This window comes from Chelonoidis abingdonii, chromosome 4, assembly GCF_003597395.2.
Source record: "Chelonoidis abingdonii isolate Lonesome George chromosome 4, CheloAbing_2.0, whole genome shotgun sequence".
Lineage (NCBI taxonomy): Eukaryota > Metazoa > Chordata > Testudines > Testudinidae > Chelonoidis > Chelonoidis abingdonii.
In genome coordinates this window covers 57,829,025-57,847,287 of record NC_133772.1, presented here as the reverse complement: position 1 = coordinate 57,847,287, position 18,263 = coordinate 57,829,025, and the positions used below count along the sequence as shown (strand labels likewise).

The 18,263-nt window shown below is 39.1% G+C and overlaps 1 protein-coding gene across 4 annotated transcripts in view; it reads left to right on the top strand.

The window, feature by feature from the left end:
* Positions 1-18,263, top strand: part of KIAA1549L (KIAA1549 like) — a 104,348-nt gene that overhangs the window by 55,749 nt on the left and 30,336 nt on the right. For 3 of the 4 annotated variants that reach the window (XM_075065201.1, XM_075065200.1, XM_032769828.2), the window contains 3 exons: positions 7,706-7,884; positions 9,379-9,596; positions 14,966-15,095. In XM_075065201.1, coding sequence (XP_074921302.1) covers positions 7,706-7,884; positions 9,379-9,596; positions 14,966-15,095 — 527 coding nt within the window. Of the gene's footprint in view, positions 1-7,705; positions 7,885-9,378; positions 9,597-14,965; positions 15,096-15,463; positions 16,098-18,263 lie in introns of those variants that run through there. The other variant, XM_075065199.1, reaches the window with a different exon arrangement.

Genomic DNA, 18,263 nt, shown 5'->3' with positions numbered 1-18,263 from the left:
GACGACATGAAGCTGAAATGTGCTTCATGGCTTTTCCTTACCATCCGATCCTCCTCCAAAACACAGGCCATGCAGGGATACCTAGATAATTCAGTGCCTCTTTATATAATACTTTCTAATCAAGAATGACATCCAAATGGGGGAGGGTGGTTTCTTAGCAGGGATGATTTTAAAAAAGAACCTCATGATTTTTAAGCAATACAAATGACATTTTAATACTGAATAAATGATTTTTCAAATATACTGACTTGTTATTTCCTCAGCTAGATTGTAATTCAAAGGGTGGGGGGGGATTGTTTTATAAAGTCTTCAGCCAAGGCGGGAGAGTAAGGAGGAGGGGGGTTGGTACAGGAGTACAAGGAGAGGCGGAGTGGTTATCAAGGGGAAACAAGACTTGCAGTCACCCCACTATCCCCTGGCTGCGCTGAAACTACTTTTCAAGGCCTTTCTGATGCGCACCGCCTCCTGGTGTGCTCTTCTAATCCGCCTGGTGTCTGGCTGCTCGATGCAGCGGCCAGGTGATTTGCCTCAGGCCTCCACCCGCCCAGAAAGGTCTCCCTTACTCTCACAGAGAGTTGTGGAGCACACAGCAAGCAGCAATAGCAATTGGGGGTGGGGGCATGCTTTTGGCTGAGGTCTGAGCGAGTAGGTAATGGATCGAAGCGCCCCTTTAACGCCCAAATGCACCACTCTATACACCATCCTGCACTTGTCAGCCTGTAGTTGAACACTCTGACCACTGTCCAGGCTGCCCTTGTGTATGGCTTCATGAGCCATGGCAATCAAGGGGTAGGCTGGGTCACCCAGGATAACGACAGGCGATCCAACATCGCCAACTGTTATTTCTGTCTGGAAAGTAATTTCCCTTGCTGCAGCCGTTAAAGAGAGTAGTGTTTCTGAGACGCGAGCGTCATGAACCCTTTCCTGGCCATCCATCGTGGTGCTGGTGAAACGCCCCTTGTGAATTCCACCAGTGCTTGCAGTCACCATGAAAGTACCCTTCGCGGTTCTAGTACTGGTGCCCTGGTGCTCTGGGGCAAGATAGGGATATGGGTTCCGATCTATGGCCCTCCAAGTTAGGGATCCATTGCAGCAAGCCATCCACTATGACCTGCACGTTTCCCAGAGTCACAAACTTTCGTAGCAGCAGCGTAACGATGCTTTGGCTACTTGTATCACAGCAGCCCCGACGTAGATTTTCCCACTCAAATTGATTCCCGACTGACCGTTAGCTCGTCTGGAGTTGCAAGCTTCAGGGGCTATTGCCACTCGCTTCTCACTGTGAGGCTGCTTTCATCTAGTATTCCGCGTTTAGCAGGGGAAGCAAGTCACAACAGTAAAGAAAGTGCTCTTACGCTGCAAAAGTTTTGCAGCCACTGGGAATCGTCCCACACGTTGCAACTATGCGGTCCAACCAGTCTGTCTTGTTTCCCGTGCGCCAAATTGGCGTTCAATGGGTAGAAGCTGCCCATTACAGCAGTAGCTCCAAAATGCTGGGTCCCACGGAGGGAGAAATTCAGTGTCCATGTCGTCATCATCATCATCGCTCTTGTTGGTGCGCTGCCATAGCTGCCGCCGCCTCCTTCCTCCTGCCTCCCCTTCCTCCTGAATTTTCAGTTCATGGTCAGCATAGACAGCACGAGAGTGCGCGTGGTGTTTCAACTTGCCAGCGATTGGCGTTACTGGTCTCAGCAGGGTCCATGGTCCAGCGGGGTCCTGCTTGCTGTGCTATGGCGTGCTCTTGCTTCACCAGGAAAAGGCACGAAATGGTTGGTGCTGCTTTCAACAAAGGGAGGGTGAGGCTGTACCAGCAACCGGGACAATGTTTTTGGTCCAGCAGGCATCGGGCTCTCAACCAGGAAGTGCGAACTATGGGATAGCTGTGGAACAGCTACCCACAGTGCACCGCTCCTGAATCGACGCTAGATGTGGGCCATGGACGCACAATCGATTTTAGAATCCGTGTGGACGCCTACATCGATTTTATAAAATCGGTTTTATAAAAATCGATTTAAAGTAATCAATTTAATCAGGTATGTTAGACAGCTTTGACTGAGATGACTTTTGGAGAAAGTTTCTCCTCTCTTCCCTGGGTTTTTCTTATTAGACTTTACATGGTTGAGGAAGAAGAAACAATCACCTCACCAAACAAAACATTTAACTGTCTTAGATAGAGCTGTTTACCTCTCAGTTTTCTTGTGTTCTAAGTTTCTGTTCTGTTTGTATGGGAATATTTCAACCCTTCTTCCCCCCCCCCCCCCCCCGCCCATTTGTGCAGCATTCTTGCGGGGGAAAAGAGAGATCTTGGGATTCCCTCACATTGGGATCTTGTGCTGGCCTAAGTGTTTATTTCCCCCTTTTTGTTTTGCTTGGATACTAATCTTTCATCGTGTTCATTAGTCAGAAATCTACACTTTGTCTTCTCAGCATGGGTAGCTGCTTGGGGGACTAGTGAGTAGAACTGGACAACTAACTGATTTTTTGGGGTTTGGTGGCTGAACCAGAAAAATATTAAAAAAACCCTGTAGCTTTGGGTTGAGTTGAAGACAACAGTGACTTTATTTTTCTTGGTGAAATGAAAATCTCATTTTGTTTCATTTTGCGGTGGCTTTTACCCTTTTTCCTGTTGGGTTTTAAAAATATAACAATTTCATTTTGAAATGAAAAGTCAAAATGTTTCATTTTGACAATATCAAAATCAAGTGTTTGACTCTTTGGAATTTGTCTTCCTTCATTTTTATTCACCTGAAACTATTTGCCAGATTTGACCCAAATTTGCAAACAATTCAGTTTGACCAAAAATGTGGGAGGAATCAACTATTCATCAACTGTTCAACGGGTGGGGCCAGACTCACACAGCTCTACTACAAAGATGATGGTTTAGCGCCACCTGCTGGTGCTGCATTTTGAAACTAGAGTGAAAGGGTTTTTAAAAAAGAGAGCTTCCATGCTTGGAAGACGAGAAGGAAGAACCTAGTTGTAATGGATCATGGAGCACCAGGTGCCAACTTCAGAGAAGGAAAAATTACAGGTAGGTAAGTATATGTAACCTTTCTTTCTGCCCCCACAAACTTGTCCTGGACAGTATTTGTTTTAATCCGGAAAGAGGGACGGAATAATCAATATCATTTTTTGAAATTCATGTTCAACTTGTTAAAACCAACAAACTAAAAGTATTGCTTTGGATGTGAGTTGTTGCAAGTTTCCCCCCTTTCAGGCACTAATTATAATTAAAGTTCCCCTTTTGAGTGACTATTAAGATTAAAATACAATCCAAATGTTCTTTAAGTGTTCTGTAATCCTCACATCCTCTCCCCTCAACCACATGTTCAGAGAGAAAATGAATGTGCTGAACCATGTTATATACATGCAGATGAAGTAGTCCTCAAAGACTTGTAGTTTTCCATGTGGTCTTCCATTGGTTGGTTTACTGAGAGTGACATGGTGAGTTGTGGTTAATCAGATTCTGAGCACTCTTCTTGCATTCACTGGGAAAGACAAAAGCAAAAGAGAGGAAATGTGAAAGTGCCCACAGTGCTTGCTTGCGGTTTACTGCCTAAATTACACCAGCTTGCTAAAATCTACAGATCTCATCCCTATTTTATCACTCACCTGGCAATGAAAAGAAATGCAACAGAAAAAGCCACATTCATGATTCAAATGACACTTAATAGACAAATGTTAAGTTAGAGTGGAAAAAACATTCAGTTTCTGGTCCGATTTGATTAGAGTTAATTGGGGCTGTCAATTAATCTCATTTAACTCACGTGATTAACTGAAAAAAATTAATCACGATAAAAAAAACTAATCACGATTAATCGCAGTTTTAATCACATTGTTAAACCATAGAATAGCAATTGAAATTTATTAAATATTTTTGGATTTTTTTGACATTGTCAAATATATTGATTTCAGTTACAACACAGAATACAAAGTGTACACTGCTCACTGTGTATTATTATTATTTTTATTACAAATATTTGCGCTATAAAAATGATTAAAATAAACAGTATTTTTCAATTCACCTTTTACACGTATTGTAGTGCAATCTCTTTATTGTGAAAGTGCAATTTACCAGTGTAGAGTTTTTTGTTACATAGCTGCACTCAAAAACAAAACAATGGGAGAATTGTCTGTCACCTACTCTGTTTTACCCGCATTCTGTCATATATTTCATGTTATAGCAGTCTCGGATGATGACCTTGCACATGTTGTTCATTTTATGAACACTTTCACGGCAGATTTGACAAACCACAAAGAAGGTACAAATGTGACATTTCTAAAGATAGCTACAGCACTTGGTCCAAGGTTTAAGAATCTGAAGTGCCTTCCAAAATCTGAGAGGGACGAGGTGTGGAGTGTGCTTTCAGAAATCTTAAAAGAGCAACACTCTGCTGCAGAAAGTATAGAATCCGAACCACCAAAAAAGAAAATGAACTTTCTGCTGGTGGTATGTGGCTCAGATAATGAAAATGAACATGTGTCATTTCTCACTGCTTTGGATTGTTATCAATCAGAACCCGTCGTTAGCATGGAAGTATATCCTCTGGAATGGTGGTTGAGGCATGAAGGGACATATGCATCTTTAGTGTATCTGGCATGTAAATATCTTGTGACGCTGGCTACAACAGTGCCATTAGAACACCTGTTCTCACTTTCAGGTGACATTATGAACAAGAAGTGGGCAGTATTATCTCCTGCAAATGTAAACAAACTTGTTTGTCTGAGCGATTGGCTGAAAAAGAAGTAGGACTGATTGGACTTTGTAGGCTCTAAAGTTTTACATTTGTTTTATTTTTGAATGCAGTTATTTTTTGTGCATAATTCTACATTTGTACATTCAACTTTCATAATAAAGAGATTGCACTATGGTACTTGTATTAGGTGAATTGAAAAATACTATTTATTTTGTTTTTTATGGTGCAAATATTTGTAATAAAAAATAAATATAGAATGAGCACTCTACACTTTGTGTTCTGGGATATAATTGAAATAAATATATTTGAAAATGTAGAAAACATCGAAAAATATTTAAATAAATGGTATTCTATTATTTTTTTAACTGCAATTAATCACACAATTAATTTTTTTAATTGCACAATTAATCACAATTAATTTTTGTATCACTTGACAGCCCTAGAGTTAATTTATCCATGCTAATAGCACTATGCTAGATGCTGAAGATAGACTTTACTACTCTTAGAGATGATGATGGTATTTTTGCTATGTGCTAATACAAAATAACAAAAGTAGCTGTCCTTTGATTCTCTGTACTCATCCTTTCTTTTTTCATTGAATAAATGTGTCCAATACCGAAACAAATAGTGGATAAATAAGTCTAAGTCCAGATCCTGCAATGAGTTCTATGCAGCCAGATGAATGCCGATGCTGAGCCATTTTGAAACCAGTTGTAGTCTGTGTGGGTGCTGAATTTTGTCCACATGGACTTCATTACAGGATTGAGACCTTAATTAACCAGTACAACACTTCCAGCTAAGACATTTTCCTATGTTATTGTCCTGAACAGTGTAGACTGAACCAAACTGTTAAGTGCAGCCATTACAAAACCATATTTGAGCCTGGTTGGAACTAACTTTTGAATATGGTTTCAAACCAGTTTGGTCCAGTCAATGCTGGCCAGTCAACCTATGTCTAAAACTTGTTTAGCTGGAATAGTGTTTAAATAAAGTTCAAACTTGGTTTTCAATCTCTGTTCATGGCCCAGTGCAGACAAGGCCTATATGATGCAGGTGAGGGAGTTAGAACCAAATTTTGTGTCTTTTTACATGTAGGTTACTGGTTAGATACTATCCAAGTTTAGGTCAGTCATGACCATCTTGACAGCCTTTCAACTGTGTATGTAAAATAAAACTCTGGTCTTGGTACAATATTTGGTACAGCTATCCATTTCACAAAAAACACCATTAAAAAGCTAATGAACTCATTTTTCTCCCTTAGAGGCAGTCCCTCCACAGTTGAAGCATCTTGTTATGGCAACATGTAGGAAGCTTGCACTTGAATAGTATTGTAACTGTTCTTTGACTAAGCAGCAGTTTATATAGCTATTTAGCTAAAAAACCCATATTCCAAAGCTGTTTAATCTCATGCCTTTCATAAGCATTAAGCAATTAAAAATACCTGGGGGAAAAATGTGTCTGGACTAAATAACCGTTTTAAAATGTTCTCCTATTAGGTAGTACTGTATGGTATGTAAGCTTTATATTGTTCATCTAATACTCCTACCATAAAATTCTGTCCCTATTGTAACCAGTGAGAATTTCGCCATTGGCATCGCTGAGCCAGGTTTTCACCCCATTTACTACTAAGAGTCTTTGGAATTCATAGCACTGTGCTTTACTACCCTCTGTAAAAGTCTGAGAGGAGTTCCCAGTAGACTAAAATAAAGACCATTTTATCTGAGCAATTTCACAAATCCTAAGGGACATTATTTACTGAAAGCAGCAAAGAATCCTGTGGCACCTTATAAACTAACAGACATTTTGGAGCATGAGCTTTCTTGGGTGAATACCCACTTCGTCAGATGTATTTATTTAGTGACAGCATGATATAACCTGTATTTTTCAACAGTTCAAATCATGTCAACTCAGCCTACTGTGAATACACAGAGAAAGATGAATAAGCTTATACAGTGGGTTCATATTTTATGTAACTTCTATCAAACATTTGTACCAAACTATCTATCTTAGTTGTTTAAACAGGGCTAATCTATCTCTTGCTGAGATGCCTTCAGTACATTATAATTCTTGCAGTGATTAAAGATTAAACAGAATATATTTTCAGAGGAAGTAATATAGAGCATACCGCTCTGCTCTTTAATGGAAGCTGATTTCTACTCCTGTCACAAACGGATGGAATACATTTTTTTTTCTTTCATAGCACAATTATTTAAAGAGGGATCTCTGCAGAATTTGCCCTCATGCCTTACAGTAAACTTTTTCAAAACAAAGATAAAATAGGCTTCAAAAACTGATAATGGGATGCCCTCTTTCCAACATAAATTAGTGGCGAATGGCTAATTTGTACTTTTTCAAGGCTCCCCTTTTAAGCAGAGATTTACAAATAGAGGACTGACTCTGCCTTTTAATTGTAAACATTCTGAGTTCTTTTGCGTTAGTAGTCTTTTTCTTTCTGGTCACAAATTCTGACAAACTTTATGAAATGACTGGAGATGGTATTTTTCTAAAGCAAAAGATTACATCAGATGGGGAACACTCAACACTGTGCTTCATTTTAACAGCTTTAGTAGTAATAGTTTTTACAGTCCTTGCTAAAATTGATGGTTATATTTTCAGATTGACACAAAGTTCTAATATGGGATTCTGCTGGATACTTCTATACATGTTGTGGCATTTGAAAACTCACGTGCAATCTTCTTTTGTATAAAGTATATGGAAGGATGTGCTTTTAGTCTTCTATTATCATTTCCCTACAATTTGTTCTACTTCAATCTTTTTTCTAACTTTCCTTCCATGTTGTAGGTGAAAATCAGTCTTCCCCTTTTGGGAGAGTATGTTCAGAAACAATCCCTTAGGAGAAAGTTTCCAGTATGGAAGGCTTCAGGGTCTACTCCTGTAGTGTATTGAGCACCTCAGTATTAATCTATTGCATGTGTTCTCTTAGTTGTCAGGTGAACCTGTAGTAAACCTATTGAGAGCATATGCTCAATAAACATAATATGCTTTAGTGCCCCTAAGTGATGAAGAGGAGGGAGGCATTCTTTTTGAGAACATCGCCAAGTCTGCCATTGATCCCTTTGACACATCTTCTGGATCTGTACAGCTGATTGCTATCAAACCTGTAGCATTGCCTCCTGCTCACCCTGCATCAGACAGGAGCCAGGAATCTGCTGTCATTAATGGAGAGGTAAGAGTAATCAGGCAGTGTTTCACCTGCTGGTTTCTTGATTATTTGTGGAGACACACATTGTGATAGGACCTTAGGTTGGTGCATTGAAGAGAGAGAGGAGAAATGTTAGAAGACTTTCACCCTTTGTGTGATCTATACTTAGGACCCACTCTTACCTAACATACCTGTATTTGCATGGTGCCCTGAAGGAGGCAACCTATCTAGGTACTTTTATAGCCCTCACCCCTTTTGTATTTGAACACCTGACAATCATTAAGGGATTTTATCTTCCCAGCACCCCATTTTAGAAAATAGGGAACTGAGGCAAAGGGTTGATTAAGGCATACTTTTTCAGGTTCACACAGGAAGTCCGTGTCTGAGCTGGGAGTTGAACCGAGATCTCAGAAGTCCCATCTTAGTGCCCTGTTGCTAATTAGACTATCCTTCCTGCTCACAGTGGGATGGGGAGAGGGCAGGTCCATGCCTTTGCTCTGTTTGTGTGCTGGCTTGCATATTAGGCACAGTTGTTCCTGAGGTCCCCATATAATGTTGTGGGTCTGCACTGGGATCTAATGGTGCCATTGACCAAATGCCACATCTTAGCTCTGAGACTTACCCAGTATATTATTTTACTGATATTTTTATGTAGATTTTTGTTCTAGAACAAACTGCTTTCTATGGGGAATGGGGGAAGTTATATACCAAAGGTGGAGGGAAGGCTTCTTATTTGCTCCTCCATGCTGCACACTTATGTAAAGGCTAACCAGGATATTGCCCTGGACTCTTTATTGGACAAAATCAACACTTTCAACTGCTAACCGGTTAGAAACATGATAAAAGACAGTGTAGTCAAGCTACCTGTGTGAGACCAGATTAGGGCATTATATCATGTTCTGATTTTGTGCTTGTATTTTAAGCCCTAACGCATCATAATTGTTGCTTTCTATCCAGAGTCATGGCATGCACAATATTCAATGCCTATTTTTCTTCCAAGAACTGTGGGCTGTGTATCATCAGAGTAAGACCTAGGAACATACACATACTATTTCCTTACATACTCACAGATATGTTGGAGTTCTTAAGGCGATCATAGAATTTGACTTTTTAGCCACAAACTGTATATAAAGTAGACATTTTTTTACACAGTTGGCTTTGGAGCAGAAGTGAAGTTTGTTCAAATATACAGAATACTGCCCCCAGGCCTGCCTAAAAATAAGCATTGTTTGGGTCAAGAAGATGGTTGCCTAACATCAGCTCTCTTCTTCTGTGGCTGTGAATTGAGTCACAGTTATGATATACTTAGTTCCAGGGGATTAAGATTTATCTAACCATCTGCAAGTCATACAAAATATGACTCTGTCACTTGCACTTCCCTAGTGCTGACAGATGGCATGGTGTGGTGCAAGAGGCGCTCTGCAAAGCAAATCGCTGCACATCAAATACACTTTTAAAATGTAATTGAGAAATCATCAGCATGGCACAGTCAGCTGAAATTCATTCACCTTCCATTAGGTAAACAAAGCCTTGAAGCAGAAGTCTGATATAGAGCACTATCGCAACAAGCTGCGCTTGAAAGCCAAGAGAAAAGGATACTATGATTTCCCCCAGATTGACAACAACAAAGGGCTGACAGAAAGAAAAAAGATATATGAGAAGGCACAAAAGGAAATAGACCATGTTTTGGAACCAGAGGCAGATGTATCTTCTCCATTTGCAGAGCCTAAGAACAGGTGAGATGTTTTTGTTTTTTATATACATCTAGAAGGTAGGTACTCCCCCAGGGTTGTAGGGCAGAAGACTCGTCTGAAGTGCAAACATCCATCACTGATGATGAAAATGTGTATTACATGCTAATGTTTAGTCTGTTCAGTGCTTCCTATTTCATGAAGAAAATTGATGTTGCCCAAGATTATTTCTGAATGTTTCACATTTAGTAAAACCATAACATGGTTACAGAAGAATAAGTGGAAAGAGAACAAAATTACTTGAAGGCTGCATGGTTCCAGGTCTTCTGTGAGCCATTTTAAAAGTGATCCAAGCTGAAAATGTGCTAAAGTTATTTTTCAAAAAACGGATTATTCTAGAAATGGACTTGAGCCAGGAATTTGCATTTGACTCCAATCTTCTACAAAGTGCAGGAGTGATCCAATCTATCATTTTGTTCTAGGCACAGCTGTAATTATTTCCAGAGCTGGATCTAAGATACAGGTAACTTAGACCCAGAAAATTAGAACATGTCACTGTTATATCTGTTGATTTCAGTATCTCCTTCACAGTTTATGGTGACCATTTTCTATGGTGCTTTCTTCACTTCGTTGCTCTGTGATTTTGTGTAGGTCATTTAATCTTTGACATAATTTATTCATCTCTAAAATGAGTAAGGGTATTGTCAGACCTCATCAATATTTGTGTGGCACTTTATGGCCCTTGGAGGCAATATATAAATGGAAAGCGTTCATTCTTGGACACAGAGATGTACTAGTGGAGGAGATCGCAAAGAGCCCCATCAATACGCATTGCACAGTGGCTGGCCATACTTGCAGGCTCTGGTATGCACTAAGTGTCCCTGGAGCACAAGTTGCCCTTCCATGGGAGGAGGTCATGCCAAGCCCACTCCTCACCAACTAGTAGAGCCGGCCTTGTTGGGAGTGGCAGCACAGTTGGCATGCTCCCGAATTGCGCTGGTGAGAGAGATTGTAGCAAGGATTCTAAAAAAGCATGTCTTGGAATATAAGCAATAGCTGTAGACAAATGAGCTTGTTTATGTGAGGTCCCTGGGAGAGGTTTTACTGGTAGGTTAATAAAGAAAAAAGATTATGATTAAATTGTATCTAGTGTCCTTGTTGAAGAGTCTAGGGCATCAGTTCCTTGAACAGGAATTCAGTGAGGGAGGAATACATTGTTACATATGCACAGAAAAGGTAAGATATTGAATGTGAATATTAGCATTTTACAGTAATCCTATTTTTATTAGCACAATCTGTCCTGAGAATATAAATGAGGCTTGTAGAAACATGAATATTAATGTGAACAATACACACAATGCAGTACTGAAGCCATATTTTGGCTATTTATTATGTACTCTAAATGGTGTGGGGAAACATTTAGAACATTCTATATGAAGCTTTAATATTAATTATCTGCTCTTTGTTAGATATATCAATATTTGTTTGTTTATGCACCAGTATGCTGACAGCTCCTGGAATATTTTTGTTTTTCTAAGTGTGCTTTCTAATGAATTGTGTAAACCAATGGGTAAGCTATTTTAGACAAAGTTCATTGTTACGAAAAACTGCATCAAGGCAAGTACTCTGAACTGTCAAGGAGTGATCTGTCTGCCTTCTGGGGCTGATCCATTAAATGTTAATTGTACAAACACTAGAGATACTTGCTGAGTATAGCTGGGCTATGGGAACTGAAAACAAAGGGATCATTCCCTAATGCACTTTCTCTAAAGATGTCAGGCATTTTCAAAATTTGGGAATTTTTGTTGCCTGTCAGAAAAACTCACTGTTTCTTGCAAACAACCAGTTTTATGGTCCCCACACCAACATCTAGAATGACAGATTTGCTGTAGATACCTAACTTTATGTGCTGCAGGACATTTCCCAGCTTCAGGCATTTTTTTAACAGAATATGATGGCCAAAGTGGCACATTATTGGATGAATAAAGTAACCGATATTGCAGTGTAGTGCAACTCTGAGAGATGAACTGATATAATAGAACTGATATAATAAAAACAATCACTCTTAGAGCAGTCTAGTTTAGCATAAGACTAATACAGCTTGTTTTGTATCATTGTCCAGATATTGACATGCAATTAAAAACCTATATCTTAAAATAGTTCACATTTTAAAAGATAAAATACTGTAGAAGTAGGTAAAAGAATAAAGATTTCAGAGTTCTTGGAAAAAATGGCATGTTTCCCTCTTGTTCCACCGGTATAGCTACCTTTAATATTAATTGTATGTATGTCACTTCCAAAATGTTATGGGAGGACAAAATAAATTAAATGCATTATTCAGGCTGACCTTTATATATTCAGATTTGTGGAAAACAGCGTTTTAAAAATTGTTTACAAAACACCATCACTAAATAATTTGGTTTGTACAAGAACCAACACCCTGTGCTTTCAGTTGTTTTGAGCATTCTGTGCATCTAATTCATGCTTCAAAATGCTGCAGTTGTGGTCCCAGAAGACACACACCATGTGATTGCCAGTTGTTAATGTTGATACCTCCCTTCTCATTAGTGAATCTTTCTTAAATCAGGTAATTGGCAATCTCAGGGCAATTTTTTAAAACCTTGCTGATGGCATGCATGGTTCTCGGTTTTTCCCTGCGTGGTGTGTAATCAGGTCAAGGGTGTGCATTTATTAGAGCACTAAATATGTGAACCTTTTAGCAAATGTGTCCCTAACTATATAAGCAAGAGGAAATATTTGTTGTCCTTCCGAAAGAAACACATGTAATTCTAAATGCCTTTAATTTAGGAACGTAAGAATTGCCATATTAGATCAGATCCATGGTCCATCTGGTCCCATATCCTGTCTCTGGCTGTGGCCAGCACCATCACCATAGCCTTCAGAAAAAGGTGGATAAACCCCCATAATAAACAACTGTCTAATAATATGTCTATTTGGGAAAGTTTCATCCTAATCCACTACTGAGCCCTGATTCAGCAAGGCACTTGGAATTTTCAGAAGTACCTGAGCAATTTAAGAGCACAAGTGACTTTCAGTGGGACTTGTGCTCCTAAATCCCTTAGGCACTTCTGAAAATTCCAAGAGCTTTACGGAATTACGACTCATCAGTGGGTTAGGAAGAAGCTTCTCCTAAATCATAGGTGCATTTGAAAATCCCACCCTTACACTGAAGCATGTGTTTCAGTGCTTTGTTGAATCAGGATCTTAGGCTTGATGGTTAATATACTTAAAATATTTTATCCTAGCTAGTGTAACTGGGTGATAGTCTTACTACTCAGGCACATGTCCAATGCTTTTTGAATTCTCCTAATCTATTTGATTCAAGTATACGTTGTGGTGGTAAGTTCCATGGACTAATTCCTCAATGTGTACATGAGTGTTTCCTTTTATCAAGTATGTCCTTTAAATGTGTTGTCTCTTAGTTTCAATGACTGTCCCCTTGTTCTTGTAGCATATAAAAGGGTAAATAGCAGTACTTGATTGGACTTTGTGCCACTCTCTATTTCACATGTCTCTCCTGTGTGGCTCTCTCCGAAGTAGTTGTGATCTTTTCAATCTCTCTAATATTGAAGTCTTTCCATGTTTCTAATTTTTGTTGATTTTTTCATATATGGCTATTTTTAAGTCAAGACAGTTACTTTTAAGACAAAACTTTAAAGGTCATTCATGGTTTATCTTTACCATACTAAAATCTATTGTCTGCCATACAGGCCTCAGCTCTATCTATGATGCCAGCCTTTTTTGCCCTTTCGTCAAATCTCATCACAAAACCCTTCACACTTTCTACCATGTCATCCATTATTTATTGGGAGGAGATTCCCAGAAAGCCCCCTTCATTCCAGTAACCTCCTTCAGATCTGTCAAAACTCACGTCTCCTCTGATATCCTCGAAACACTTGACAATGGCTAGGCAGCTAGAGTGCTTTAACTGCTGCTTATTGCATTTATAATTGTGTCTGTCTCTCTCTCTCACTGGATGGGGTGGGCCAGGGTTCTGAGATGGGACTGAACATTCTCTCTTTCTCAGGTGCATGGCTGGCTAGTTCTTGCTCATGTGCTCAGAGTCTAACTGATTGCCACATGGATCAGGAAGAATTTTTCCCCCAGGTCTGATTGGCAGTGACTTTGGAGGTTTTTCACCTTCCTCTACGGTGTGTGGGAGTGGGTCATTTGCTGAGATTATCTGAATATATCTCAATCAGTTCCCTACCATTGCAGGGGCCTCAGGCATTGTTGCACCTTGGTCCCTTCTGTTCTCTCCCTGTGGCACATAATAATTTGGGATCCTGTGGGCTGTAATACTTTGGTCTAGTGTCAGTTGTTGGGTTAAGTGTGTGGGTGCTGGGTGATGTTGGTGGCCTGTGATATACAAGAGGTCAGACTAGATGGTCTGGGGGTTACTTCTGCCCTTAAACTCTGTGATTACACAATAGTTTGTGTACTTGGTTATCCATTGTCTGTGGGAGGGGAGCTTTGCACTATACTGATCCTGGGGTTGGCTTGGTCCCCAGTGCAACTTAAAGCAGCCTCATATCATAATAGCACCTAATGGACTGACCCAGTCAGAGGTCAGCTTGAGTGTGGAGCCCTCTGCTCTCTCCAGCCTGAGAGGTTGAGAATGGGGTGGTGTAAAGCGGATGTAGCTACCCAGTTAGACCACAGAAGTGGCAGACAGAGCTGCTTAAACTTCATCTCTTCCCATGTATGCCAGGTGGGCTGGGAGCAGGTGACACAGAAGTGGTGCATGGGCTTTCCTCCACCTATAGATTCATCTGCTCAGGGAAATCCTCAAGATGTCCTGTTAGTGCAGCAAGCATCTGGAAAGGGAGGAAGGGCTGAGGATCAGGCCCAATGATAATTCACTTCTCTTGAGTTCTAATCCTGGTTTTGGTGGCGGTATTCTGTGTTCCTAAATTACTTGCCCATGGTCACAGTTTTCCAATGTAGGTGTTTAAAGCTAAGCACCTAAACCCATACTTGGGCATCTAAATAAAATGATTTTCAAAGTTTCTCAGCACCTCCAGCACACATTGAACTGACAAACTAATGTTAGTTACAACTAATTATTTTAAATCCTATCAGCTATAAACCACAAAGGAGCCTGGTATTCTCTTGGAGCTTAGCTCCTCTGGGCAGCTCCAGTTTATGGTTCCTGTGTCCTTTAACCCTTTACTCTGGTGTTTTAATAAGAGAAAACAAACTATATAATGATCTCTTCTGTAATTTTGCCTTCTTTCAGCACTTGTGTGTATAGAAAGGGTATCCTATTAAAGTGGCTCTTTTGTAATAACTAAGATAATGTTAGAATAAAGGTTATAATTGCAGAATACTGTCTGTCATTTATTTTTGTGCTTTGCCTTCATTTTAATATTTTCTCATTGGATTTTCTCCAGGCAGCAGACAAAGAACTCTGTATACAGAAGCAGACAGTCTCTGAACAGCCCTAGCCCAGGAGAAACCGAGATGGATCTTCTAGTTACCCGGGAGAGACCAAGGCGTGGGATCCGCAACAGTGGATATGATGTAAGTTTATCAGCTGCATTCAGTGAAGTTTGCTCAGTAAATCCTTAATTCAGTCTTTTAAAAAAGGAAAGAAAAGAGAAAAAGCCTAGGGTAAGCTAACCAGAGTGCATTTATGAGTTTAATCTTAAGGTACATTATATCTCCCCAAATTACTGAAAGCAATTGCAGAACATTTAATGTACTTTCTAACTGCAGCTTGTTTTGCAGTGTAAGAATGGTGAACAAAACTTCCGCCTTGAAAATCAGTACTAAATTAAAGCATTGATTCCTAAATCTTATTTTATTTTAATAATTGCCCTGAATATACAACCATTTATAACCTACTGGCAATTTTGTTTTTTCTCCATAGTTTCTTTGCCTGAAATTAGGATCCAGATCCTCAACCCTGCTCCACACCCTGGGTGGTGCGAAAGAGATGGAAAACTGGGTTACGGAGCTGTTGAGGGATTCCACTTGGGTAGAGGAATCCCCTGCTGGTACAAAGTCAGTGTAATCAGATCTTGATTACATTCTTATTTCAGGGGCAAGAAGCTGCCTATTCAGAGCAAGTTGTGCTCCATTAATCCTGGACTGGTGAATGGCCCCAGAAGGTTATTTTAGCCTTCATTAGTTGAATTAAGTATAGCCTTTATGCTGTTCTCACATATGCTGAGGCCAAACAAACCCGCCTGAATCAAGGAAGCAAAAGACTAAAGCATTGCCATCATGTAATATTTGCAGCTTCATCTCAAATCCTGCAGCTCAGGCATACCAGAGGATCTGGTCCTAGAGATGAAGTAAAAGATGGAGAGGAAGTTTTGGGAAAATAAGGGAATGCTTCTGGGTACAGGGTATCCTTTAACATCTGGAGAGACTGACATTTTGCATGGGACTTACTAATTAACTCCAACTGTCTGGTTTTTAGATAAGTGAAGGAATTTGGCAGTATGAGGGAATATGTTCAGGAAAATCTAAACCAGGGTGAATTGATTTAAATCAGTAATTTTTAAATCACCAATTTTAATAATAATTTAAATTAGCAAGCCAGAAACCTTGATTTAAATAAACATTTTAATCTCATTTTGTATTTGTACTTTTAACTTATTTTCCTAAACAAAAATTAATGCTCACTGGTTGGTAACCATTAAAACATGCGGATTTGCAACCCAAAATAGCCTTTACGCTCAATTTGGTACTTGTTTTTCTTCCTAGGAGGATACATTATATATGTATATATTTATTTAAGCATTTATACCGTTTAGCATATGTTTGTTCAATTCTTAATTTTACTTTTTTTATCATGTTAGAAAATGGTGAGTGACACTTTGCCAAACTGGAAACATGTCTGTATTTTTTATGGATATTGTGTGACTCCAATTGCTGTTCATTTTGGTACTATTAGCTGAATGCCTATAGTTAAATCAAAGGAGGCTGTAAAAGGCTTGTTATGGAACCTAGTGGGAAAGGCAAAAAAATGACAGAGGTCAGCCTCAGGTACACAGCTTCAAAGGCATTAAGCTAACAGTGGCTGGGCCAACAATTGGTGAGAGAATTGACCTAGCTGGCTCCATACAGGCCTAAAATGTTTTTACTCTTCCCAAATCTAAATTTGGGATTAAAAGGAAACCTAAGCCCTCAATGACCTTATAAAAGAAAGAGGATGTTTGGCTTAGGGTGAGCTGAGAGGCTGGCCAGGATGTGGCAGTGAAAAGGCTGACAGACTGAGTCACAGAGACAGGGAGGAGGCTTCAAGCAATCTAGGCAGTTCAGATCAGATGCTGAATGAGCCAGACCTGTTTGAGCTGCGGATAGAAAGATTAAGTTTAGGTAATTGAATACGCATATAGGCCTTTTTGTCTATTTTAAATCTATTTCTCCAAGCACTGTGTATCTTTGGGGCAAAATAAGTCATTCTTTGTTCTGAGAAAGTGCTTCTGTGTATCACTGTAAACATGCTGTCAGAGGATCCCAATGAGGGTCCAGAGTTGGACCTATTGAATTAGTCATGCGTGATACCCAAGCAGCTGTAATCTAGGTCTTGGTGTGGGAATGGATGAAATGTGGAATTCCAGCCCAGAAGATGTAAAGGTCCAAGTCCTGACACCTGTGTGGGGTGCACTCAGAGAGACCTGAGAAGGTAGAGTGCTGCAGCTAGCCCAATAACTGTGACAGATGTATTTTTTACTTACTATACAATTGTTTTACTCATTATTTATGTCACACTGGATGGATACTGGAATTCATTAAGAAGGCACAAAAATGGTATTTTAAAATTGTTTTCAATTAGTTTAATAAACCTAATTTAAATGCCAAAGTAAGTATATCAAAACGTGTTTTGCATTTAATACTAACAGATTTATTAAACAAAGAAAGCATTATCTGTAGTTAGGGAACTGAACAAATTGTTTCTAGCCAGCATGTCCTTTATGATTTTAGAACTAGTAGACTTTATCTTCTCATGTTTAGTTTTTGTTAGATTGGAAGAGGAAAATAAAACTTCCTGCTTTTAACTCTAATCTGTTTCTTAATTTTGAATGAACTACTCATTACATTGAGGCAGATAAATAAACTTAAATGAAAAGAATACACTTTCTGCAACAGAGACTAATACAGCTAAAAGCTAGTTTAGCACATCAATAAACTCAGGCTCCAGGTGCTTAGCCAGTGACTTCCATCAGTTTGGTGGCTTAACTTTCTTTAAAACTTTGGTAACAAACATATTGCTTTAATATTTTTCATTTAAATTAAATTTATTTTAACAGATGATACTCAGTTTAGGCCTCTACATAGGTTGTCATTATTTCAAATTTAATTCTAAATATTTTTATAGATAAAATGTATTTACTTTAAATTTCCAAAATCAAAACTATTTGATTTAAAAGTCAATTTTTATCCACCCTGATCTAAGCATGTTATATTCATCAGATTTCTTAAATGTTTCTTGCATGTTGACATTTCCTATTGGATTGTGTAAATCATCAATATGTCAAGTAATGAGTGACTGATACGGCACAGTCTAATTAACTGGAATACTTTTTGACATTACACACACTTAAATAAGTTATTCTGTCAACGTCTGTAGTTAAACTATAAAGGTTTTGTGAAAAGAAAAAAGTATTTTCAGTATCTTTTACTTATGTAAGCTTCTCTAAAAAGAAACATTTAGGTAGCAAACATTTTCAGGTCCAG